The sequence below is a fragment of the Vanellus vanellus genome (assembly GCF_965231255.1).
Source record: "Vanellus vanellus genome assembly, chromosome: 1".
Taxonomy (NCBI): Eukaryota; Metazoa; Chordata; class Aves; order Charadriiformes; family Charadriidae; genus Vanellus; species Vanellus vanellus.
Genome location: NC_138905.1, coordinates 107,387,148 through 107,415,090, shown reverse-complemented (window position 1 = coordinate 107,415,090; position 27,943 = coordinate 107,387,148). Strand labels below are relative to the sequence as shown.

Here is a 27,943-nt window from a genome sequence, read left to right as displayed (position 1 = left end):
AATACAGATCAGTAAGATACAGACATTTTCAAAGTGTTCATTGGAGTGTTTTAATTATGGAGTTTGACAACACCACTCCAACATAATGCACGCAGTGCTTGGCTAGTAAATCCAAACTTATTGTTAAGAAGAAAGGCAAACATTATGACCCAGAATTCCATATTAGCAATGTTTCAGAATATAGAAAGCCTACCAAAATAAGAAGAGTTGCAAGTATTTTAAAGTCAGGCTTCTTTTACAGAGTTCTCTCAAAATAATTTGTTTCAAGGAATAGACTTGCCTCAGTAAGCTGATAAAAAAGCATAGCCCTGGCAAAATCCAGCATTCCTACTGTTCAGCACAGTGCATTGTCTTTCTACAACTACTTCAATTCCACTACTTAGCAGGAAGACATTTAAATTTTTATTGTACTTCCATGTACGAGGCTGATGCTAAATGATCACGCGGTGAGGATTTAAGGTTAGATCAGGTTTGTTTGTTGCTGGTTGCATTTTATTGTTTGTTTGTGCTTTGGGTTTGTTGTGGTTTTGTTTTTTTTTTTTTTTTAATACAGAGCAGATAAAAATAAATGCCAACTACTGACACTGAAAAAGGTTGACCTAGTACCCGCTTTGCTTCAGGGCTACTGCTGCGGGATGAATGAAATATTAGCCATCTGTAAAATTCAAACATGCTGGGCAAAATATAAATACAGAATCCACATTTTGAGAGTCATACGCTTTGCTAATAGTTTAAAATAATCCTGAGGTAGGTTGTATTAGTTAACCAATCTGCTTTCCTATACAGTTATTAAATTAAATGTGATACATGAGATAAGATTCATGAAAAGAATTTTATGTGTAGACAAAGGACTCTTGAGTATAAGTAAGAAGTAAAATTGAATGCCTCATACTGCCACTTTCAAATGCTCATGCTAAACCATTTTCAGACATCAACATGCTGCATGAGCTGTAAGAGGTAAAACGGCCTAAAATATAGCCCAGATATGTATGCTTGAGCCTACTAGCTGATGGCTAGTTTGTGCGATTTCAGTTATTTAACCCAACAGCAGAAATTGAAGAAAGGAGAAAGTAAAGGGTGAATCAGACCCAGCAGAAACTGGAAAACCACATTTATAAGAGAGCCGAGATTCTGCATCAGGAGTGGTGGAGGCTCTTGCAGAGTTAAAGGCTAGCCGAGATTGGACTACCCCTGCTAGTCACAGGGACTGAGAGGCAAAATTCCAGTTGAAGCTCTGAGCCGACAGCCGCTGCCTCCTACAGCTTTAAGATATTGCTCATCAGCCGCCCCGTGCTGCTTTGTAGGGAGATAAGTAACTCTGCATAAGTCCAGCCTATAGCCCACTTGGACTGCCTGCAGCGATCAGCAGAAACTGCTGCGAGTTCGCCACGCACAGCTGTTGAGCCAAACTGCTGCATGCCAATGAGAAAAGAGTGATGTCGCTCTCATTTGTAGCCCATAGTCCCACCTCAAGCACCAAACAGCAGAGTAACTCCGCATACAATGTTATCTTGGGAAAGAATGATGAGATCTCCGTCCAGTTGCTAACGCAAACGTTGGTTCAATGTTTTCTAGCTCTGTTTGAAGACAAAGCAAAACCACCAACCCCAAATCAGAACACACTACAGTGTTATGCATTACTTTTTTGGCATTTCCACTCAAATCAACACACTGTTTCAAGATGATTTGCTGGGGTTTTAGACGGAATTTTTATCTAATAACTCAAGTTAAAAGATGTTGCTGTTCAAAAAAAACCATCTAATGGTAGTTCAGGTAGGGATTCTCATTAATCAGACAACAAATTTAAGTGGTTAAAAAACAATGCCACCAACCCAAGTCAAAACTAAGTGACTATTTAAAGCTAGGAAAATACAAGCCTTCCAAAACCTCCTTGTGGAAGCGTGAGTATTTTAAGCAACCCAAGGAGTAAACGGGAAGCCTTCAAAGTTTCAAATTCTCATTTGCACTACCCAAGTTAAACAGTACATTTACATTCTGATTTATTTACTAGTAAGCAGAAGGAAAATGAATAGATGAAAACAGTACTATAAACTGGTTAAATTCTATCAAGTGGAAATAATTTCCTTATTTTTCATCTCACAAAAATTTGACTTTTCATCTTAATTTGAAAAGAAAACTAGTTTTGGAATAGACTGATATTCCAAAGAATGAAACTGCTGCTTTGCAGAGTATGTTTCAAAAGCAGCATCCTCAGTGGTTCATAAATATTTATGTTGGTATAAACATAATCATTGTGTATATCAGAAAAACGTCCCTCATCAATTTACCTGCTTTGTGTATTCATTGTTTCAGAGTCCTTCCCCCCCCCCCCCCCCCCCCCCCCCCCTTTCAACTTGGTTCATTGTCATCTTTAGGGTTTTTCTCTTTTGTGGGATTTTTTTTTTTTTAAGATACTCTTACATAAGAAATGAAAGAAGGTGACTGGTTTATTTAAGACTCTAACCAGACACTTGAAAGCATTTTTTCTAAGTGATGTTTATTAGTTGTAGCGTATTTCCAAAGTGCTAGCATAGTAATTGTATGGTGACAGCATAATCTGTTGCAAGATCTCGGCTCATTACAGTCAATCGTAACACCAGGATGCCTAAGGCAAGATTATTTGTATTGTTTTTTTTTTTTTGATTTCTGGGTTTTTTTGCCCCCCTGTCCTGGTTCCCCCCCCCGCCCCTCGCAATGTGGAAATGGATATTGAAGCTTGCAACTTTGTTTTTGCAGAAAGAACAGTTAAGAGTTGAGTAGTCAGGGTCTCTGGTACTTTGCCATGGTACAAAAGGGGCAGGTCTTAAGAAGAGTCACATCTGTGTAATTACCAGCCAAACTACTCATGACTATCAGTCAGTATATTGAATTTAATCAACTGTTCAGTCATGGAAAAGAAAAGGTATGGTGCAAATTGAAATGCCTTGCCTGTCTGTAATGAGACCTACTAACAAAGGTGCACAAAAGGTATGTATTAATGAGCAAAACCCTCTGATGATGTAATTCCAACCTGTTCAAGGCAGTAATTGCCCTGGTGTTCTCTCTCCCTCTCACTGGCATAGGGACCAAATCTCACACAGTTTTCAAAGACCTATTCTGAACTTTTTGCAAGATATAATGTGCCTGTCAGACGAAGGGTGACTGCACCTGCATGATGTTAAAAATCAGAATTCATTTAAAATCATTGAGATGTGCTGCTTCCAGAAAATACTTCGTCTTGGAACGCTCACTACATCAGCTCTTACAATTTAGCATAGACTTGCAATTGCTTCACGTGGACGTTATGCATACAAATGTTTTATTGGATGGAAGTGTTACAAAATTTGATTTTAAAGCATCTTAAACCCAATCCTCAAATCATCTTTATTCACATCTCACCGTATAAAGAACAAAAAAAGGCAAAATTAAAATAACAGCAACATAATGCTTGCATATTATTAAAATACTTTTATGACTGTTTGCAACACCAGAATAGTATAATGAAAGGCTGTAATTAAGAACTAGTCTCTGAAGAGCATTACCTTTTAATACTAATCTACAATTAATTACTTCAGACACCGAGAACTTCCCATGCCATGCTTTTAGACAACGAAATAAAAACCCCAAACCGAACAGTTTTGCACAGTGCAGACTTAGCAACTTTATGAAGCAGGTCCCTGTTTGAATAACTGGGGATGGTGCTGCTGGTATGGATGTGCACGTGGAGACTGCAACTACTGCAAAGGCTAGGGCAGACCGTTACAAGTGTCCTGATGAACGGATGGGCTGGATTTACAAGCGTAATTTAAAGATAGTCTCGACTCACCTGTACATGAAACCAGTGTCAACACAACTAGGAAACAGGTAAAAGAAAAACAAACAAACAAACAAAAAAAAAAAAAAAACAGGAAAGAAGAAAATAGAGGAAAGAAGAAAAACCGTTTAGCGGGTTTAGATAAAGCCCAGCAGGCAATTGCCCAGCAGGCAATAGCTTTGGAAGCTGAAGCAAAACATCAGATAAAAAGAGGACTTAAGAGAATTGGTACCGTTGGAACCTTTGCTACAAGTGACAAGTGATTTATAAAATAGCCCCCAAAATCTGTAAGATCAGAGAACAATTGTCCAGTGAGGCCTTCATATTTTTTGTTTGTATGTGGGGAGACAGGAAAAAAAATAAAAATTTTGCAATATTGAGAGAACAGCCTTAAAACAAGATGTTTGTTGAAGACAAAACACAACAGGGAAACAAACTAGACTGTAACTGAATGTTACCACATTCTTTGAAAAATCAGTTGTAGCAGAAAATGCCCCTTATGCACGCTTAGTTAATCTTTCACATTCTCCTCCCCTTGTACTTCTGAACAGGGCATGCCTTAAAGGAATAGCTTTAAGAGACATCAGAAAATCCACAAGATGTACTGGCTTAAGGGGCATTATTCCACTCCCCTTCCTTCAGATAATCATTCTCAGTACAGGCAGAAAGACTAGAGAAAAATTTTGGTTATTTGCCTCCCAATACTCTGTCTTTTGATAAAGAGCTTTTAAGAGGTACTCAGTGCGATCAGGCAGAGCTTCTGCCAATTTTGAATTTCACCTACCAATTCTCAGGTTTTAGTATAGAAAATTGTTCAAATAACTGGGAAATCCAAGACACATTAATGCACTCCAACATTTTCTGATGATTGGCAAATTACACATGGAACTCCAGACACAGATCAGCTCATACATTAAGAACACCAGTATGACGTATATGTACATGAGCCGAGTGGTACGGGTTCACAAACAGAAGCAGAGGATACCTGTTACATTTCAAACTACTAGTGATGGTTTTAGTTTTTTTATTTAGAAAAGCCTCAGGTGAGCTAAAAAAAAAAAAAGTATAAGAAATTCCTATAAATAACTTGTTGAATTCACCATGTCGCTTCATGCTACCAGCTTCTATGAAGGAAGACATCATTCAGTATATGTTACTCCTCACCTAAAGCCAACAGAAAAGCAGAAGCTACATATTTTGATATCTCTAGATGCATTTATGTTGACAGGAAGAGGATCTCAGAGCATATAGTTAGGTTAGGGACTGAGACACCAAGAGTGAGCAAAGTGTCTGGAATACACACGATAGAACAGAAAAGTATGTTTTCTTACAAATCCAGTTTACTTCCTGAATTTGAGAAAAGATCAAAGAGAATTTTGTAATATTAAAAAGAAATCTAACCAACTTCCTCCGGGAGGCTTCTCTGGCAACCGATCAAGTGCTCTTTCTCAGTGGCCTGGTGGTGCAGGTGGGAGAAAAATTGCATTTTGGACAGTGTGTCCTTGTCGCAACTGGGGAAGGGACGACTCTGAACAAGTGACTTCATAGATCAGAATGCTAACTTTTGTCTAGATTCATTCCTATAGGAAAGAAAGGTACCATGAAGCAAGATTGGTTATCTACCTTAATACTCATGATTTTTTCAAATAACTTTGTTCAAAGGAAGTTAGGAAACAAGTGCATATTGGTAAATGAATGGTACAGCACTGTGAACCTATGAGATCCAGGTTCCAAGAAACAGATGTGCCATGGGCTGTGCCCTCTCTTCATTCCATTATATTCTTCCTCTGTATTTGCAGATTACAGCTATCCCTTTCGGTTTTGAAATTCAACAATTTGCTCTATGCATAGATGCGAACGTAACAGTATTCATCTTGTACCTGAAACACATTTAAATTAGCCCTAAGACCTGAATCAGCTGAAGGCGTAACAAAGCTAGGATCCTATCAAGACATAACTAACTAATCATTTTAGGTCTTCCTCGTGACACCAAGTTAATAGACACAAAATGGATTTACACCAATAAATAAGAATCAGAGCAGAAGTTATTTCTAGATTACATTACAGCTGCTTAAAACATGATAAAATTTTAATTTGTTTTTCAGGTTTTGAAACAAAACCTTCTGATCTAGCTGTATAAAATAATATAAGCAATCTCATCTAAGTAGCCACCTCCAACTTTTTTCCTTGAGCAATCTTTTACTAAAATATTTTAACACATACTGCTCCTTTCCCTACCCCAAAGTTTTATGTAATTGCTAGAATTTATTTTGTATGCATGCATACATTAATTATTTTATTTTAAAACATTCTTTCCAAAAATAGCATTCCATTTCACTGAAATATGTATGCGTTCAAAGTACTACACTTCATGCTGTCATTTCACTGTATAAAAATAAGTGATATAGCTTTCTTAGGGCCCGAGCTGAAAATGTATTGCAACCATATTAGGAGGCACATAATGCTTTTTGCGCCTTTAAGACAAAAATTCTTTGTCAAAGGAAAAAGCAAACTTTGATTTCAGAAAAAAAATAGCCTGCTTCCATGTCAGAAAAGTGTTGTGTTACAACTGTTTGAAGAAAGCCAAATATGTACAAACACTAGGATGATTTCTCCTCTCCCCTTCCAGCAATGCTGTATGGAAATTCAAAGTGACAAAAGCAAAACACAAAACAGACAAGAAATCATTAGAGATTACTTGCACAAAGACATCTGGAATTGGACATATGAAATATTTCTCAGTAATGATTTTTCATTCCTTTGGTTTTTTTATTTAAAAAAATAAACTTGTTGAAGTGATAAATGCTTTGCATGGATATTCTTTAGAAAAGGGGAAAACAATTCTCTGAAACAAGTAAAATTACATCTTTACCTGGAAAAAATTATTTGCCAATGTCATTACTTTTTCTCTGTTGTTCCATTGCATTCTTTTACACAGCCACACAATACTGGTAGCTTATTTCACTACCTGTTTTCTTATTTAGATCTTAGTGGAAACATTTTATTGTCAGAAAACAACATATCCATTGAAAGCCTGATACCGCAAGGTAACAGTGGGAGGGAGGAATAGAGAGACAGGGCTGTAACACGAGACTACTAAAAAATTCTTATGTGCCCGAGTCTTGCCTCTTGCTATCTTGGATATGGCTCACATCACCCGTTTTCAAACTTGGAGAAGAAAAAAAAAAAATCATCTTACAGAAAGAAAGATGCTCTACAACTTCTCAACCCAGTAGACTCACTACTGCTTTCTACAGGCTTTTCTCAACATAGATTCCTTTTAGAAATACTTCTAGCATAAGCATTTCCATATTTACAGTTAGGCACTGAGGAGGAGTGGAAGATCAGCCATTCAGTCACACATCATACTGTTCTCTGTCACTTGTTCAAGAGTGCCTGATCTCTCCTAGTATTTTCAACATCTTCACAAAACAGGAAACTCCGTGAATCAAAAAATTACTGAGAGAATATAACATGTAGACAGCTCTTTTACTAAGATAGATTTTATTTCTTTCTACTGGCTTCTTCCTGTATTTAAGTTCTCAGAGACAAGCAATGGATTCAGTCCTATATTCTTAATGTGCGTGGTAAAAACCAAACAATAGCCCTCCATGTAGGAAACAAAAATTAAAATTACAGTCTCTTTCTGGCATACGCTTATAAATTCAGCTAGTAAATATGAAAAGGGAATTTCACAATTTTTTCTGCAAACTTCAAACTGTGTGTAGGTTAAACTCCAGAAGATGAAGACTATTTTAAAATTAATAGCCTCCCTCCTCCATCATTTTTAATCAAGACACCCCCTTCCTTCCCATAAATAAGAAGGCAGGATATCAATAAATAGCTTACTATATTCCTAAGACTAGTCACAGCCAGTACCACAAAAGGAGCATAGCGCTATTGATTTTTCTTCCCCCTCCCTGCCTCCAACCAGAACAACGAATTTCACATATTGGAGAAGTCTGCACAAATAAGGCAAGTTCTCTTTACATCCACCGAAACAAACATGTCAATATTCTGGCATACTTATCAACTTATGGGCTTCGAATAACCATATTAAATTTGACATTAAAAGGCATAACACAGCTTATATACCATAGCTTCCAAAACTTAGAATTAAATTGGCAGGAGACGGGGGTATGAACCCTCACTACAAAACAAGAAATAAAATGGAACTTAAAACACAAATACACACTTCATTTGAGGAGACTGGTCTGGCTAAACTTCCAATTTCTCCGTTGAAAAGCACCTGCAGGCAGGATTAAGAATTACCCCAAGTAGCACCTCCATTACTTTGTTCTAGATCGTCTTTACTTCTTTGATCAGCGTAAATCAGTGCTTTAGCACCAACATGCTTCCAAGTATGACATTTAAAGATAAGAAAGTGCATGTAAGGCCCACACAGCAATAAAAAACAAATTTAGAAACAAGGTAATCTAGTATTTCAAACATATTATTGCCATATAGAATATTTTCAGTAGTTATCACTAGGTTGTGTTTTTTTCCCCTCCAAAAGAAAAAAAAAAAAGATTGCATTATTAGGAAATGGATTAAAAGCTAGATGAGATTTAAAAAATATACTGAAAAAATAGGGGGGTTTAAAGAATGAACTATTCACATATTCATAAAGGTCTGCATAAAAGCTGCTTAAGTACAGCTAAATAGAACACAAAGAGGAAAAAAAGCATTATATCACAAATGAAGACTTATTGAAAATAGAATATATGTTTACACAGTTTTTTGGTACCTATAAATAGCTAGCACTCTTGCTATATTAGCTTAGGCAAAAGAAAAAAAAAAAAAAAAAATCAGAGTTATGGAAGACCATCCAGCTCAGACATCTGCACTTTTTCCGCCAAGCAATATTACCTACAATTCCTCACTTTCTAAGATGCTGGCAGCCATTATGAACTAAAATAAACAACCAAACACAAAAATAAACAAACATAAGAACAAAAGCTCAGCCTGAACCAAGTTTTTTGTTTGTTTGTTTTTAAAAGGCCATACACACATAATCCCCTCGTCCTAGAGAGAACACATGCACAAGACACCTAAGCAGAAGTCTACAGTAAAGGAAAAATAAAAAAGGGGCTTTAATTGCATGTCACAATCCCAACACCTGTACTTTTCACAACTTTAAGGAGTACAAGGTAAATGGTGGAAAGCATGCTGCTGATCCAACACTACATGTTAAAACATATTAACGTTTTCTTTTAGTTTTCCTTTTTTTGCATTAATATTTTGAATTAAGACCATATATTTCTTCATTATGAAGACAAAGGTTGCAATCTTAGGCTGCACAAAGAGCTGACCTATAATAAAACTATCAAGAGGATTCAGGCTTTCCTACAGTATTTCATTTTGTATTAATAGTTAGCCTGATTAAAAAGACTGATAAGCTTAAGGGAGGTGTTTATTCATAGTCGACAGACTGACTCCAGCCAGGAGGAGATTAATAGAAAATTGTAAATATTATCTCTCAAAATGCTAGTTAAAAAGCTATTCAATGGGAATACCTTGCTTGCAGGACCTGCTCTGAATTTTACAAAAACATCTAAATAACTATCCCAATTTAGTAAAAATTCTGGGCTTCTGGCTGTAAAAAGACTGTGCTAGCACTCTCGGCTTTGAGAATAATCCTCTATTCTCCTTGTGATCTTAAGTCATTTGTCTCATTTCTCCTCCAGTCCTGCACTTTTACGTAATACATTTAGAAAGAAGTAGTCTTTTATATTCAACAAGATATTCCAACTCAAAAGGTACATATTCTGTTCGACAAAAAAAAAAAAAAAAACAACTCCCTAACAAAATTCATTTTCTGTTCAGCCAAAACTAATTTTACCCTCCTTCCTAAACTCTCTTTCTTATTTACTGCCCACTATAAATTCTTCCTCTCCCTTCATGACAACTTACTAACATCACCTCTATAGTCATACACAAGATTAACCTCATAACACTTAACCCTGAAGTAAAATTAAAATATCTCATTTTCACCGTATTTTTATCGATTTCCATGAGCTCACAGAAATAATCTACCCTGAATTACGTACAGCATCTTTTTAGCGGGAAGGATGAAGTGACTCTCCTGGGTTAATGAAGCCTGCAGCTCCACTCCAATACCAACCTGATTGCGTGCCCCCTCCACCCCCACATTCTCCTGGTCCGCCTTCTCCCTCGCACATGGGTCCTCCCTCAAACACCAATACATAGCTACCTCTCTATGACTGCTACTAAATAAAAGCATTTTCCCATTAAATCTCCCTCGACATATGGAAGCACACCAAATGGATTAGAGCACTTTCAGATTTTCTTTTTGTAAACCTCAATAAGGCTATAATAAATTACAACAGAAATATACTCCAAAGCAAAGCATGCAGTCTCTAGGCTTGCAGGGGTAAATTCTAGTGACATTTGAAGCCCACATAGTCTGAAATTTTAAACTGAAGATCTCAAAAGACATCCGAGAAAGACAGGCCAACATTTATAAAGGATGTTTTAATATGCTTTACTCCGCAGAATTTACCGCTTCTTATGAAAATCTGCATAGAAAATACCTTGCCCCTTGAAGATCAATGCAAATTCAACTACAGTGTTGTTTCAATTCATATTCTAGTAAATTTCTGAGTGTCAGATTGATGGCCTCAGAAAATTAAAACAATAAGCAGATTTTAAGCTAACACATAGGGCTTGTGAAAATAAGTTCTTGAACTCATAAAGACATCTTTTTTTTTTTTTATTCCAATGTCATCACAGGAAGTGTTATCTCAGTTTAAACTACATTGATTTGGGGAATTAACGACACTACTGAGATGAATTCATTTCAAATTACCGCAACTGCACACATTAAAATCCAAATTGGAATGTATGCCTAAGGATCTATTATTCAGACTTTACTAATACAAAATGTCACCTGCTCAGTCATGTCTCAAAACAGCAATTCCTCACTGAATAACATGTAGGGTTTAGTTCTATTTGGCTCTGCATTGCTCTACACCGGTTTGACAAAGAACAATGTGTCACCAAAGGTAGGGCTGCTGATTAACAGGTTCTCATGTGTGCTCTTACACCAGCTCACTACAGTTTCATGTTGCTAAATTACTTGACGGGGACATGAAGGAAAACGCAGTTTGTGTCATCTCTCTCTCTTGAAAAGCCAGCCTACTAAGTATAATCAGGAAGAAATATTTTGTTCTTTGGTAGACAGTTTTGGACAAAACAGATCCATTTTTCTCTCCGCCATGCAATTGCTGAGCCCTTCCCAGGTTACTGAGTACAGGCAGACTAGCAAAATAGAAGTAAAACACAAGTGGGTGTGGTGAGAGGCTGCTGTAACTTCTTTTCAGCACTGGTGGTTTCACAAATAAGTACTGATAAATTATCAGCATCAACATTGTATGAAGTACAGTGAGCCGTAAGGATAGAAAAGACAAAAGCTTTAACCCTGACAACATATCCACCACTCTTTGAACGGGGCATGCTTACCCTTTTTCTCTCCTCTTACACACACAGTTCTTCAAGTGATGGCCTTGCACAGATTTAGTTTTTATCAGGTAGACTCTTTCTCCAGACACCTGGCATCCAGGAAATGAGTGGCCTCTCGCACTAAGCATGTTATTAGTGATGCTGATAAACAAACTAGAAATTAAACATTACTCCTCTGCTTTGTGACAAAGCAGAAACTAAGTTGTACATGAAAACTACACGTTACTACATGAATTTATTGAAGAAAGTACAACAGAGGGGGAAAAAACCAAACGAGCCTACTCCTTCTCAAAAGGCAAATTATTATTACATTTTTGTAATCCAGATGGAGACTGGGATCTTGGTTTCCAGCCTTATCTATAGATCAACTTAACATTTATATGAAAATCTGAAAATATTCTCTTTCTTCCTTTCAGTTTTGCACCGTGTCTCCCAACCAAGGACCCAGAGTGCTAGAAGCAGAAGACTACAGGTTAGCTGTAAGTAAGTATAGCCAATCTATCATTCGGAATACATGCAGTGATGGACCAAATCTTCATGTGACTAAGAAAAACAAATACAACAGTGTTTTTCTACTCAGAAGAGGGAACCAGCTAGATATTTTTTTTTTCTCTGAAAAGGCATTATGAACAAAATCATCACACAAAGACATTTTTACATACGTTACATTCTAAAGCTCTAATAGTCAATAAAGATTTCATAAGATGAACCAAGTTGTTTAAAATTTTTAGAATAACTACAATATGTAACATTTTAAGGCACCTCTAGACTATACAATCAGAAAGCTTTCAAAGCATTTTGTTTGGATCTAAGTTAACCACAGCATAGAAAGTGTAAGATGACTATACTTAATTTCTTACACACTTCACGAATCACTGACCAAAGAAACCTTTATATATATGCATACATATATATAAAAATAAAATTTCAATATATTATAAAATTTACAAAAGTTATCACACTTCCATATTAACAGGTACGAATATTCTGTCCTCTACAAAAATCTTAATTTTGGACCACATCTGAAGACTAATCAAAACAGTTTCTCATATACAAATACATGCCTTTACATGCACAAGTCCCAGTAAATTTGAGATACATTTTTAAGACAGAGCTTCTACTACAGTGCTTACATTCTGAACTAAAAAAAAAAAAAGCAAACAAGGCTGAAAGTGAGGTAAACCTATTGATTTTAGATTTATTTGAATTCAAGGTGTGGAAACTATTTAGTCAGAATGTTGTAGTCTTCAGATTTACCTTTAATTATTGAGTTGGTATTGTTTTCATTAAAGACAGCTCAGTAAAACTAATAAATGCCATCTGTATATAGTTTAATTATAGTTTACTGAAAAGCGTTTCTGAACTTTGTAGCTACGGTGGAGAAAAAAAAAAAAAGACAAACCAATTATGAAAGGACAGAATAACAGCCGTGCCCTGGCTGTCACATCCAGAAGATGGGAAAAAACTTTTTCATAACAATATGGTTGTCATAATTTCTATAATAAATTATAATTTTGGATGCTTGAAAAGAGAAATGCCTCCAAAAATCTGTGCCGAAAATGTAAAGTTATAATATATAGTGTAAAATTATAATATATAGAGGACTATTAATGTGATTGTTTTTCAAAACAACAATAAAGCAAAAATTAAGACTGTCATGCAAACAGAAATTGAACTCTTGTTTCTAATATAACTTCAATATATATATTTTACAACTTCATTTATTGTTCTTTAGCAAGTCTTCCCATCACACAAACTATTACATCAGTACACCAGGTTGTATGCACTCACACATGGTGACAGAAAAGATGTTACTCATTTGAACTGTGATCTGTACAAATTATTCAAGATACAAGGCAACGGATTGAGTCTTAGGAATAAAGCTTGAGACAGCAGAAGTCTTAATATCACCATGGTTAACTGATGGTACTAAGCGTTACAAAAAAAAAAAAAATAATCTGTAGTTACTCTGGGGACTACTCAAGCTTAACAAAAAAAACCAAAAAAACACAAAACCAAACCTCTATCAGTAACAGAGAAAAACATCTAGAAGAGTACCCATCCTTAAAAAAAAAACACCTTGTAACTGAAACAAAATGTCAGAATGACTTGATTTACTATGAATCCACTCCACTAATAATACTGGACTATGCGATATGCTGCAGACTTAAGAACAAAGTAAGGAAACATCAGCGTTACTGTGAAAGAAAAAAGGAGCACTGCACAGAAAAGCCACCTCAATTTAGAGGATTCTCTCCCTTACTCTGGGAAAATCCTACTTGTATTTCCATCCTTGACCAACAGTTGTAGCAACTGCCAATCCTTTAGCAGGTTCTGAGAATACTGCTGGCTATGAAGGCTTCTGTATCAAGGTTCCTGACTTGCGAATCCATACCGTGGACACCGATGCACCATCACATGTATAGACTGCTGCTAGTAACCATTTTATTTACGTATTTAAATGACATACATGCATGTATGGAGCTTTCTTCCCTGCCCTGTCAAGGAGGAAGTACAATCTACCTCCACATCAGATTTCTAGTGTTTGGACATACTTAATTTGTGACAAGAAGGTGGGACAGAAGGAAAATCAGTCTGTGTGTGTGCATAGTTTCGTTTTAAATTACGAGACGGTCTCTCTTTAATTGCTTTTCTCCCAGTCACTCTAATGTGTTTTGAGCAAGTGTAGAAATGAAGTTTGTTTCAATCAACTTTAAACGAACGACAAGTATCAACAGTTTGCACCTCTAGACCTTCTGGAAGAGACTCTCAAAGCAACTAATGAAGCCTAATCTATATATTTGGATTCCTCTCCCGCCACTGCCCGCCCCAAGTTGTGAGTGGGGGCACACAGGGCACTATGGAACAAAGTTGTAGGTGGTCTCTCATACTACACGACAAGAAGTCTATGCCAAACTGTGGGAAAGATTTCACATTACACCCTTCTTGTTTTCTACCTTAAAATGAAGTTAATTGTTTCTGTCAGACTGCCATGAAATTAAAGCACCTGGTAGAACTGGCAGCACAGAAAGCACATTTGCCAAGTATACTAGGTGAACATATTAAGAAGGATGATTTCAAATTATGTATCCTAATTCGCAGTCTTTACCAACTGAACACTTCAAGGCTGTTTAGCAAAAGGAGTTGACTGAAGGGAACTATTTAAAGAGCATTTGCTCTTGCAAGGCCATTTTTTAGGTCAGGCTCTAAGAAGTCACACTGCAACCAGCACACAGGAGTAATAAGCGTAAGAAAGTGTACAGAAAAAAAGATGTAAAAATTCAAAGTTGTTGCTTGCAACATATCTAAGAAAACAACCCCCCCTTAGGCATATGCTAAATATTTCAGGTTCTGTTTTAAGTAACATTCCCATTTATATTAAGTTATGTTCTACCATTTTGATTTCAGATCTTTAACCTTTATTTCTCAGAGTAAATTGTAAGCACGTTTCCCACCCTGATATGGTGCTACTGATACAGGTTTTGAACCGTCCCATCTTGTTTGTCAACATATTTTCAATCCTTATGTTACAATATCCTTTAGTTAAAAATAAAAATCGAAGTGTCTCTCTCCAAAATACTCACAGGAAGAGATGATGCATAGCATTTTATTTTATTTTTAAGGCCAAAGAGAGAACAAGGTCTCATCATAGCAAACCATTAGAGAGGAAAAAAAAAACCCAACCTATCCCTATTTTAGTGTATAAAAAAAAAAAAACAACCCTAAGCATAAAGAAAGAATGATAAAGTACGGTATAAGTGAACTAACAAGTGGGAAAAGGAAGCTTTACAGATAGATTTGATGATATTAGCGAAACAGAGGTAAATGTCGACCCAAATTGTAACATTACCGATCAATGGTCATGATTGCAAAAAGTGTTCTAGTTACTGCAAATCATTTTCTAGCTTCTATACATATATTTTAAAAGTTGTTTGCAGGGAGAGAGATTTGTTCTCTGGAGTCCTAATTAAGAGTTGTTTTACAATAGAAAAGCCATAAAAATAGTGCTAGAGGTTCATGTAGGAACTAATCTCCATTTAAATCAACAGATTTTTTTTAAGCCAATTTAAAATGAAGAAGGAAACAAGAAAATTATTGTTAGCAAGCTGAAAAGCAAGACCCTACAGTGGCAAAATCCAGTAAATATTTGTGCTATGAAGAATCCCAAGGACCTAAACTGCTATTTGAGGCCCCTTGGGCTGGATCTTATGTTTATTCTAGGCAAGAAAGCAGCTACCTTGCTTGTCTAAATCTAGACAAACAGATGTATCTTGCAAGATAAGGAGAGAACACGGAAACAAAGTACATGAAGAACTGGCACAGCTCTCTCCCATGTCCTGCAGGGTTTCCTTAAGTGCAAGGCACAGGCACTGAGCAAGAGAAAAGAAAAATAGTATTTAAGGGAAATCAACAACTACGGTTGTCTACAGCTTTTCTTCAGGGACAGCATGGAAAACGAAGCCAAAGGGAAACAAAGGGATGTACAGACAGAACAGTTCTGCAGTGGTAAGTTCAACTATTATTTTCAGGAAATGTGAGAATCTTTATGTTGAAGTTAAACATTGTCCAGTAGGTAACAACAGCGGTTACTTTATTTTCAAGGTGAGATCAGAAGATACCTGTAGTATTCTAGTAGTCTTAAAACAACTTCAATTAGTCCTTGTTTTGCAGTTGAGGAAGCAGACTCAAATCTTAAGCCTTTGTGTTGTTTTGTAGGGGGATAAAATGACAAAAAATTTTAGTCAGATACAGGGTTTTTATTTTGGATTGGTTTTCAAATCCTCATATTCGAGAGAGCAAAGATCTATGTGTCCAAATATTTTTTCACATACTTTTCTGGTTTTAATTAAGTTAATATTAGATGCATATTGTATTTCAATATGCCTAGCATTACAAAGTAGTGATGAGTAGGAATGGAGGTTTTTCTTCCTATTATTTCCAATAATAAAATTACTTCCACTATTTAATATAGTCACACACTGTGAATGCTTAGGGCTTTCTCTTTAAGTGTCATTTAAGTTCATACGATCAAATGTGTATTATCTATGTCAACATCTTTGTGGAAGCTTAACTGCAATGGAGGAAACTCTTAAAGAAGCAACATCTGTGCCCCTACTAAAGCATTATGCAGAAGAACTCAATTTTTGCGACTTCCTAAAGTCACATGACACCTTCTGACCAGTTCTGACCAGTACTGCCCAGTCTCCGTACCAAAATCTCTGTCTAAAACAGGAGTTGCATTGAATAAACTACTGCTACATTAGGACTGTTGCTCCCTACTTGCTTTGAAAGCAGAGGATTTAGACACAGCACAAGTTTCAAAACAATCGCTACTTTTTTATTATTACTATTAAACAAACTGGCCTTCCAGAGGGCTCATTCACTACAGCAGGACGTTTATCATTGTCACGCTCATTTTCAGCCAAGCATATGGAGTTTTTCCCTTTCTAGGTTAAGCCTTCCATGCCAGATGGGCACATGAAGCCCCAGAGATTACTTGCAAAGCTGCACAGAAAACTGAAATACAGACCAGAGGAAAGTATGCTCCCAATGGTTTCTGTTACAACGGAACCAATTTACTGAAATGACAAAACTTTCTTATTCACATGTAGGTTTGCATACATCATAGATTGCCTGTACTGCAATAAGCAATTGAGAAGGAAAATAGAATCACAGAATGGTTTAGGTTGGAAAGGGACCTGAAAGATCACCCAGTTGCAAAATTAAACATCCAGAAATATGAAAAGGAAGAACAACAACTTCCAGGATTTTTGCAGTGGTTTCATACAGATGCCTGTAAGAATGACAGAGAACCATTCGGTAGGAAAAGCGAGAAAGATGGGAGAAAGCCACAATCAGTGTTTGGCGTTCAATGGGGCACAACTTCTCTCAGCAAGAATCTGCTTGCACGCATGGAGTACAAATGATACTGACACAGGTGTAACTAATTATTATTCCAGATGTTCAAAGAGAAATGACAAGATACATTTGAGAACACTTATTTCCACTCCTGATACAACATATTTCAGAAGCAGTTTGTTTTTCCTTAAGATGAGCAAAGCATTGAGAAACCAGCACGTTGCTTTGGTGTCTGTTTTCAGAACAAGAAGGTATGAGACACTTATGGAAGGACTTAGGGAAGCACAGAGGCACCTGGAGTGCTGTGAAAGGAGACTTCCACTTTTCTCCCATCCCACAGGAGCACTCTCTTCCTCACCCTCAGCATTTGCTGAAAACTAGAAGTTAAAGAACTCATTTATCACTGTATTTGCTTAACTAGATAGCACACTGTCCCATGCATTTTAAGTACACTGGACTGCAGGCATGCTGAATTTATACGTTTTCTCCTCCAACATTTATTACAATCTTTTCACTTTTTACATATAGCATACTATAATGTAGTTACTGAAACATTTGCAGTACTCAAGGATACACAATATTAATTGCTCAATCAACCTGCATTGACACACCGGATTTAACATGCCACATTGAATTACTGATCATTTTTCTAACCTTACCAAGTCAATCTGGGGCAGAGACATCTGCAGTTTAGTTGGCATATTTTTAAACACCTGCTTCCTACTATTATTGTAGTATCACTAGTTTGAACGGAAGCATCATATCTTGCACATTTTGGTGCCCAACTACACACTTCATAAATATTTATTTCATTAGCTCTTCTTCACTCTTGGCAAAAAAAATATCTGCATTTCATTGGAAACAATAGTTTTACTAGTATACCATAAACTGAATTGATTTGTTCTGGACTGAAGTTGCTTTAATTCTTAAGAAAACCTGCAAACATGGTATTTTTGAGCGTTCTTCTAATACTAAGGATGAGAACATGTATCAGTACAGACAGGCTTAAATAAAATGCCACCATTGCCTTATTAACGTTCTCCAGTTTTTTAATTAGAAAAATATATTTTTAAATATACTCTCATGGAAGAAGGGCAATATACATCCAATAACCCCCTTTAACTTGATAATACAAAAAATTTAAAAAGAAAAGTTGAAGGCAATGTTAAGCCAAAAAAATCTATAATTTTCAAGTGCTTAGTTGTGAGAAAAATCAGATGGTCATTCACAGCATGCTTTCAGCCTTTTTTCCCCCCGCTATGAGACCATCACAATTGCTATACAGAACTTGTCACACCACATGACAGAATTGTGATTTTTACTATAAAGGATTATTTTGCAAAGAAATAAATGAACATGAATATGGTAAAGAACTTCAAGCATAAATATCTTCAGCATTTTGTATAAAACTAAGAGCAACAGTCAACTTTTAAGATGACAACATAGACCAGTAACTTGTCAGTTAGTTAAATGAGATTAACCGTTGGACGTTCCTGTAGCAATAGTGCTTAGGAAGCAATGCAACACTTGTATTTACAACTTATGAACAAAAAGAAAGTATTGCTAACTCTTACTATTTCCCTGCTTCAATAGCAGGGCGTGCCTCCTATCTCTATGATTTGTCGTTGCCTACCTCATTAAGCTCCTGCTTAAGCTCTTCACTAAGCAGCAGTGAAATATAAATCAAGTGATTCCAGATTACTTCCTGATAATTAATAACTGAAATAAGCACAGAGCTATGCTTAGCAAATGCACTGTTACCCTAAAAAGTTTTGGAGGGTAGAAGAATAGAGACGAAATACAACCCAGCTGTGTAAGGCAAGGCTCCCTACCTGACAAACTTGCAGAACAACAATTAAAACACTAGCCTGAGTTGTAAATCAGAGTAACCTGAACCAGAACTTACCATATTGTTAAAAGTTATTTCTGTTACAAATAGGAACCGCATTGATTTTATTTTCTTGTCTTATAATGCATCTTACAGACAGAAAAACACTGCATATTACCTTTCGTACTAATTCTTTATAAAAGCATTTATGATCCAAACTTCAGCATTGTGATAAATACTGTGGATATAAGATGATGTCATTTTATTTCCTTGCCAAGCATTCTGTAGATGAGAAAATGAAAGACTTGTTCCTAAGATTACTTACCCATGAAGTTCAGATAGCTCTCTCCTCCAAGTGCATGAGTAATGAGACGAATCATTTTATGGAGCTGTATTCCCCGATCAATAACTGGTGTAAGAGGCGAGAGCACGCTCATGTTTGTATACATCTCCGCATCCATCAGTCGGAATGCCAATGTCTTATCACCAACAAGTGCCTATAACAGTTTAAAAAAAACCAAAAACCAAAAAACAACAGTGAATAAAACCCTTGGGTGTATTAGAAGTGTTTCTAACATTTTTTTAAAGCAGGCACTCTATATCATTAAGGGGAGGACTCAGAAGATTGGTGAGGAGTCAAGGACGTGGCTTGGTGTGCACGATCTAGTCCCTCTTCACAAGGAAAACATCCTGCCATTGCCAATGATCACCACGTCACAGTGTCCCTAGCTCCCAATTACTGCAGCTTTGTATTGTGAGATGTGTAATCTCATGGGTGTGATACATACAATCTGCTGCCAAAAAGAGAAAGTATGTAAACTGAGGCAGGGACATCCCTGAGCTGAGTCTCAACTGGATGCCAGACCCGACTGTCTATTTACGCCTTGCAACCCTCCACATGGTTACTGGGGCTCCTCACACTTATTGGAGTACAAGTATGTGATCAATAAACCAATAGCTGTCTAACACTTGTTGTGGTCCTGTGTTTCACCCGATGGCATGACACTGCACAATTACTTCTGAGAACTTTTTTGCCTATTGATACCAAACGTGAAATGTTAGCATCAACACGATAAGCCACAAGTGACCTAGCATTTTGGAATTTTTATAGAAAACAGAAAATAAGAAAGCAAGTAAAGTTCCCAGGATGTACAAATAAAGGGCTATTAACACTCCTGATTTAGAGATGCAGAGTGAATATGAAACATTTGTTTATATCCAATCAAGAATGTGATTGGTTTTCTGTGATTTCAAACAAGAAAGAAAAGCAAACTCGGAATTCTGTCTACAAACAGCAACTGAATTTCGACTGAATTACTAACTTGCTAGTGCTTACTGTTACTTAAGAAAGACCACACAAATGCTATGTAACAAGGATTCTTCTAATGTATTAGCATGCAGGTGGCTGAAAATGTTTTGGAGTGTTTGCATGTAAATAGCTATTTTTTGTTCAATTAGCCCAATTATCATTTTATACTGTAGCATGAAAACTCACTAGATCCCAGAGAGACATTTGGGTTGTAAAAAGATCTAGCTGAAACGCAACATCACCCTTTAGTGTTCCAACTAACAATATAACAGCAGATATAGATGGTTCCCTCAAGTAAAAAAATAATTTTTTTTTTTTTTTTTAAATAAATTCCTATGCAACAATGGCAAGACTGAAGACTGCACCGAATCACTACAAGGAACAACTCCTCTCTGGACTCAGAATGTGGCATTTGTTAGTGTCATTTAGTGTCCCCTAATCTTTCCTGTACAAGAGAAGATAAATGTTCCCGATCTATGTTTTCTATTCCAGCCATGATTTTATACGCTGTTACCCTTCCCCCTTCAATGACATTTTTTCTACCCTGTACAGTCTTAGTCTATTTAGTTTTCTTCTTATGAAAACCAATCCACACCTGCTATTATTTTTACCAACTCTCACAGCATTTTTTCCAGTTATGCTGTACATCCTCTGAGATAACAGGACCAAATATGTCTACAACATTCAAGATGCACACAAACCACGAAAGACTACAGTGGCATACCGATTTTGCTCTTTGCTCTCCATTCCATTCATAACAATTCCAGTACTGTATCGGGTACTTTGACAGCTATTAGCATTGAGTTGCTATTTTCACACACTTCTTATAACCACAAGGCCCTGTATTCTGACTGGTAACAGTCAGCTCATAGCCCATTATAACATATAAGAAACCAGAATTGTTTCAGCCCCTCAGGTGCATCACTTCAAGAACCTCCAGACTGAGTTTTATCTACACCCCCATTTTGTATCTCTATCCTACTTTTCACATAGCACCCTGGTGTCCACCTGCAATCGTCATAGCTAGCTCTTTTCCTTTTTTAATTCAAAATAAATAGATCATATTCCCAAGTATGAGATTCTAAAACAAAAAATACATAGTGATATGGAAAACAACTAACTTGATAAAATCCTGCATGAAATAAAAGAACAACAGTAATGTTATATGGATGCTTTAGGATGAAGAATCAGCTTTTATAAAAGCAAATAATCACAGAATAAAATGTATTTCCAAGTAATACCCGAAGTTCTTTACCAGGACTGGGACTTAAGTGAACATTGTGTAACAGTCTGAGATAAGAATGTAAATAGGTACACAAAAGGAAGCTGATAAACTCAGAATTGTCTTTTTAAAATAAAATACAGGTCTCATTTTAGACACTTCTGCAGACTGTTATTATAGAAGGTATAGGAAATAGAACGTAAACCTCTATTATGTAGAGGAAAGAGTTGAAGGTAGGTTACTTAAACCTTTTATTAGAAAATTGATTATATTTTTTAAACTTCCTAATTTTCAAATTCTCAATGGATGCATTTTCTGATTCTTCAGAAACAACCATGAAAGAAGATTGTGGGAGATGCGTGTTATCCAAACTCATCATTAGTTTTTGTTTTTCTGTATACAAAACCATTACAATTGCTGTGGTTTGAATCAAACTGTTAAAGAATATTTCACTTATATTTCTAAAGAGGATGGGTGTCTGCAATCCTTTCAGAGAGGAAACATTTTCTTGAAGGGAATACAGTTGCAAACATTGATTCGGTGAACAAAATTGTTAAGTTGTCATATTATTCATGCTTATTATAAATAGTGCTCCAGCCTACTTTATGGAAACCAGATTTTCAAAAGTATGGATTACATGCCTTCCTATGTTCTATGATAGGCAGGAAAAAAATGCTAGGACTCATTTCTTAAACAAACAAACAAAACAAAAAAAAACCCCTGAAAATAACACCCACCCACTCCAAGTAGGATTCCTTAATTAAAGAGAAGGATAGAAACAAAAACCACACGAACCCACAAGAAAACCCAAACAAAAAAAAAAAAGAGCACTAGTCCAGATCTACCTATCTCTGAAATTTTTATCTGTCCTTTTTTAAGTGTTGCCTCAATTTTTAAAAAAACAAAATCCACTAAGCCTCTAAACCTCATCTTTTACTTGCTTATATATAAACAAACCGATACAGTACCTGATCATGGCTCTCTGCATATGCGATGTACTTTTCTTCATACCGTCTGTTTGTTAATGTATGCACAATATTGCCCATATTCCAGTCTTCATCTTTCAGCTCCTTAATTATCTGCAGAAATAAAGGAAAGATCATTGAAAAATTGTTTCTGTTTTAACTAAAAGCACATTACTACCTTTCTTGGCACAGGTAATCCCAATGAATTGTGAACTGTATTACTTAACTTCTATTCCCAGCTTTAGATCAACGAGCTTTCTCTGATAATATGAAAAGATCTTTCATTTGAATTCCACTACATAAATATAATAACTAGAGCATTCTGTTTCCCCTGTACTTCTACATTTAAGCATGGACCATTGGACTTGCCATCTATCACGTGAACCATCTGATACAGCGGGCAATGCGACTGCTGGAGCTTCAAAGAGCACTGCACCAAAACCTTGGAAAAAAATATGTGGATGCACACACCTACCTACACATGGTAGTGAAGTCCTGTATTTCAAGTAACCCTGGCATATGGCAGCTTCCAACTATATCTGAAGTGCTGGGCTGTGTGGTAGAGAATGGATCACTGCAAGATAGCACTATGCTATTGCCACGAAGTACACAATAACACGACAAGGTGCTCAGCGCAGGGATTTGCATGTTCCCTGATCTGTGAATTTCCAGTCAGTTCCAAACCACAGGTTGAATGCCAAAGCTTTGGAATACAAAATAAGTTTTATGGTTTGGGTCTTTTTTGGTCATGCTAGCTCCAGATTTTTTGGAATTTAAATTAAATCACATCAATAGGAATTTTTTGCCTCATATGACAACATTTCCTCCCTCTCTCAAACCTAGACCCATTTCAGTGTTAGTCCTTTCTTTTTTCTATAGAACCTTATAGACCTCCATTGATCACTACAACTTAAATACATATACATAAATACATAGACATAAAAATAAAGGTGATTAAAAGGCAGTAACATCAAGATGTTTAATATGATTCCGTAAAATTTAGCATTTTAATTGTAACTGGTCATGTACTCCTAAACATCAGTTTTTTTAATAACTCTATTAATTCTGGCCCTGAAAATATTCAGGTCGCTATGCAGCATCACATTATGTAGTAGTTATATGTTTAATGGGAAATATAACAGCCACTGTTTTGACAATCAGCTTATCTCACCTACTTTTACAGATCCCTCAAAATTACTTCATGGAACCCTGGAGATCCTTCAGGTCTACAACTGCTTTTAGGAAGGGCCTAGAAAACTTGCTATTAACAGGTACATACTTAAAAGCTGGAGAGAAATGAGAGCAAGCAGTCTCAAATTTAAGGATGCGGTCTCTGTTGGAAAAGCTGGCAAGTTTGTCTTCTGAATGAAAAGAAGGTTTAAAACCCATTTTTCAATCTGCCCTCCACCTCCTGTTACAAAAGTGAAAGATGCTGAAGATAAGTTAATTTGTTTTTTATTTTAAGCTACTCACTACGTTTATTGAAGCATTAATGCTCATATAAAACATTTATTGTTTTCAGATCATCATGATAGCCTGAGGGATTTGGATGCAATCTTCTAACTGAAAAACATTCTCTAAAACATCGGTAGAAGCCTTTTGAGATAATCTAGTGTTTTATTCCTTTTTTTTGTGATTCCCTGTATTAAGGAAAAGGTGATTTAAATCCTTATCATAGTCAGTGTATATTAGTATATTATTGTTCTTGAAGAGCACTTACAGGTTTTTATTATTATTTTTGTAACCCACTGTACCAATTGCTGGTGTGTGTATAATTGACTTACGTTTACTCTGGTTAAACTTTCAGCTTTATTCATGTACAACACCAATTACTACACCTAATTTCAACAGGGTTCAATGCACGTTTTTAGGTTTTTGGGTTGTTGTTTTTTTTTTTTCTTCAATATTTATATGCATATGGTTAACTTACTATTACCTATTCACTTTCAATATAGACTACACATTCCACAGCTGTTGCACCATCCAGGTTATTTCAAACAAAATTAGTCTATGTGCATTGTATGAAGAAAACAAGTATCAGCTAGAATGCAAAGAATAACCCCTGAAATTACTCATCTTCTGAAATCTACATGATACGTGACAGCTCTGATTTCAGCCACTAATACCTGTGCTCAAGCCTGTCAATTTAACAGGACATTAACTGAAGAGAGACTGAAATTTGTCAGTACGATTCAGAAGTGTTTTTGCATATGCACAGAGAGAGAAACATCCCACTTTGAAGACCAGAACATACTTTTTAAAAAGTTCTCACCTGTATCCACTTATCTGGAATAGCCATGGCTAGTCGATAATCAAAACCCCCTCCTCCCTCTGCAACAGGACGACAAAGAGCTGGCATTCCAGAAACATCCTTAAAAAATAATAATTAAAAAAAGCATAATTTGCATAGCATTGCAATTATTAGTTCAGGTTTTCTACCATACAGAAACACTTCTACACAAATACTCTGTAAACTATAAAGAGCTTCACAGACTGACCTGGGTAGGGAAGGGGCATTGGGGGCGGGGGGGCGTGGAAATATTGGCGAGTGATTACTGCACCCAGATTTGCTGTTTGAATGCAATAGTTATAGGGAAAAGCGTTATAACTTTTCTCATTAAATACTCTACTACAAAATATTTTAACATAGTAGATATTTGAGTGGGAAGAGATCTCAGTAGACGCAGAATTTGAAATAATTAGCTCTCTTGAGCTCCAAGTAATCAATAGAAAGTAGTCAACAAAAGACAAATTAAACCTTCATTTTCTTTATTGATATTTTGCATAAAGAATGGCATAAAAATAAAAGGCTGAATATAAAGTACAGTAAGGAAGGAAAATACAATCTCTGCTCTTTTTCTAAACGCACCAAACCAAAACTATTGATCTAGCTAGCCCTGGAAAGTGACATGCTCTTACTGAATAATTTTCCAGTTTCGTATCGATGGAGGCTGATCATTCTTAAATTAGTAATCCAAAGTTCTTAAATCTTTATTTCACCATTTTATTAGTCATTTATGTCACACAGCATTCTTCTTCTAAAGTTAGCTTATCCGCATGAAAATGCAAACCTCCAAAAATTGCAAAATATCTATCAGTACTCGATTTTATTAAGTCATGTCACTGAGAAGCCATTCCACAACAATGGTTATGGATTAACACACACCTCTTGCGTGTTCTCCAAGAGAATTTATGGAATTAAATTCTGACTAGAACAGGGGCTTAATTAGGAAGCTCCTTCTGGTTTTCTGGATTCAATCCAGTTTTCGATCCAACTGCTGGACCGGACTAGTGAAAAAGATATTTGCACTTGAAGTTATACATACATACGCATACATGCATCCTCCCCCCCACCCCAATACTGAGAAAGCGAGGAGCCCAACCACAACATCATGAAGGCCGTGGATGGCATGCTGCGGGGTGGAAGGCAGGGCCGCCATCCAGAGGAACCCTGACCGGCTGGAGGAACGGAACATCATCACGCTTAGGAAGTTCAGCAAGGGCACTTGTCAAATCCTGCCTCTGGGACGGACCAACGCCTGCTTCCACACAGGCTGGGGGGCAGCTCTGCTGGAAAGGCCCCGGGGGGCCTCTGGGCCAGCAGCAAGCTGAGCATGAGCCAGCGGCCTGCCCTGGCAGCAGGGACGGCCAGCAGCATCCCGGGCGGTATGAACAGCAAAGCCAGAACCGAGGAGGGGATGACGACTCGGCAGTCATCAGATCACACAGAAAAACGCACCCGCATTCCGCATGCTGTCAATACCGAATAACGAAGTGGAAATTCTTTCCAAACTTTTAGATTTTATAAAAGGAAGTTCAACAGCTCTCCTGAATCAGTCAGAAAGGATAAAAGCAGATTAACTGTCTCCAAGTTTTATGCAGGACAAGATGATCTGAAAGAGAAGCCTTTCTGTGATGCTATGATGCCTATCTGGACAAGGTCTGAGTCTGAGATTTAAGTGGCTCCCATCTACTTAAATCACAATTTTGAAAGCCAAATTTTTGGGAAGTAAAATTCCAAACTTAGCATTATTTATATCTCTATAGCTATAGATTTTACCTGAATACTAAAAAAAAAAAATTCAGTGTTAGTTTGTGCAGTATATTTTCCACTACATGTAAACAGCCAATGCCTAAGCATTTGTTCAGACCCTAGTTTGAAATAAGCTGCATATAAAAAAACAAAACAAAACCAAAAAAAACAAACCACAAAACAAAACCCAAAACACAGCAGTAGGTTTTTTTTTTGTCTGTTTGTTTTTATAATGCTTCCTGCATGATGTAATTTTACTTAACATTTTTTCTTCTCATTATGCAAAACTTTAATCACAGCTTTATTTAGAAAGCCAAAATGAAAAATAAGCATATAGTCAGTAATACCTAAAAACTTAGAAATTACTAAGACAGTGAATGTACAGCATATTAAAAAGCTGTAAAAAATATCAGTTAAAAATTTAAGGAACATATTATGATTAGTTATGGCTAGACAAAACCATGTTTCTCATGTGGCACTCATTCCACCATCATTACAGGCAAGCAGACATTCCTCATTGCCTTTTGTAATTTTCAATTATGTCAATAGTTTCTCATTCTGAAATTCTCCTTTAACCATGCAGCACATTGATCAATTCTATGTTTTGCGTAGTGACTCCCCCAGGCAGAAAAATGATGTATTGAAACAGAAGCAGTTTTCAACTCAAGCAAGAGAAACTGCTTTTTTAATATGATACATCTTATTATAAAAAGAACTCTTAAGCAGGTTATACAAGCAGACTGAACTCAGAATTTCATCGGCAGGAAAGCTTATAATCTAAGACTACCTGGGAAATGAACAAATTTCACTTCAAATAAACCTACAGCTCAATGAAGCCATCTCACATTTACTAGCTATTGTTCATCAGATGCTGTTTTTGACGGCTTGTCATTAAGCTTTCAGCAGTGGCTGTCTATAATATAAAACTTTGCCATAAATAAGAAATGAAGTTAAGCAGTATTTTATTTTCTGAAGATAGCTAGGGTAACTCTTAAGCAATACAAAAAGTTTTATTAGAAATCTGTGTAGTCACTAATGATATCAGATAGATGCAACCTTTTCTTTTAAATGAAAATAATTATTTAAATATAACAGAAAAACACTCAAGGTTTACTTTTATTTTTTAAATAAAGAGAAAATATCAGTGAAAACGTACCAATTCATAGAACTTTAATGCTCCGGTGTTTTATACTATTAAAAATGCCATGTGCCAACAATAGTGTTTTTCAGTCCAAAAAGTTTAATTGATCTCAATCAACTCAAGCGATATAGCCTATTTACTCCCTCAGAAACCAGCAGAAACTTAATACTAAATTTAATTTAGCATACACATGCAACATTTATAAATTTATCACGTTTATTTTGGAGAGGAATTGTCAATTATGCCAATATAATTCAAAATATGCAAAACCACACAAGGGCTGTTAAACTTTAGTACCAGGAATCATGAGT

General features: G+C 36.3%; 1 protein-coding gene across 1 annotated transcript in view; it reads right to left on the bottom strand.

The window, feature by feature from the left end:
- Nucleotides 1-27,943, bottom strand: part of GBE1 (1,4-alpha-glucan branching enzyme 1) — a gene marked incomplete at its 5' end in the record, with an annotated part of 179,229 nt that overhangs the window by 47,280 nt on the left and 104,006 nt on the right. The window contains 3 exons of the mRNA XM_082496920.1: nt 19,288-19,459; nt 22,462-22,572; nt 24,731-24,829. Coding sequence (XP_082353046.1) covers nt 19,288-19,459; nt 22,462-22,572; nt 24,731-24,829 — 382 coding nt within the window. The remainder of the gene's footprint in view (nt 1-19,287; nt 19,460-22,461; nt 22,573-24,730; nt 24,830-27,943) is intronic.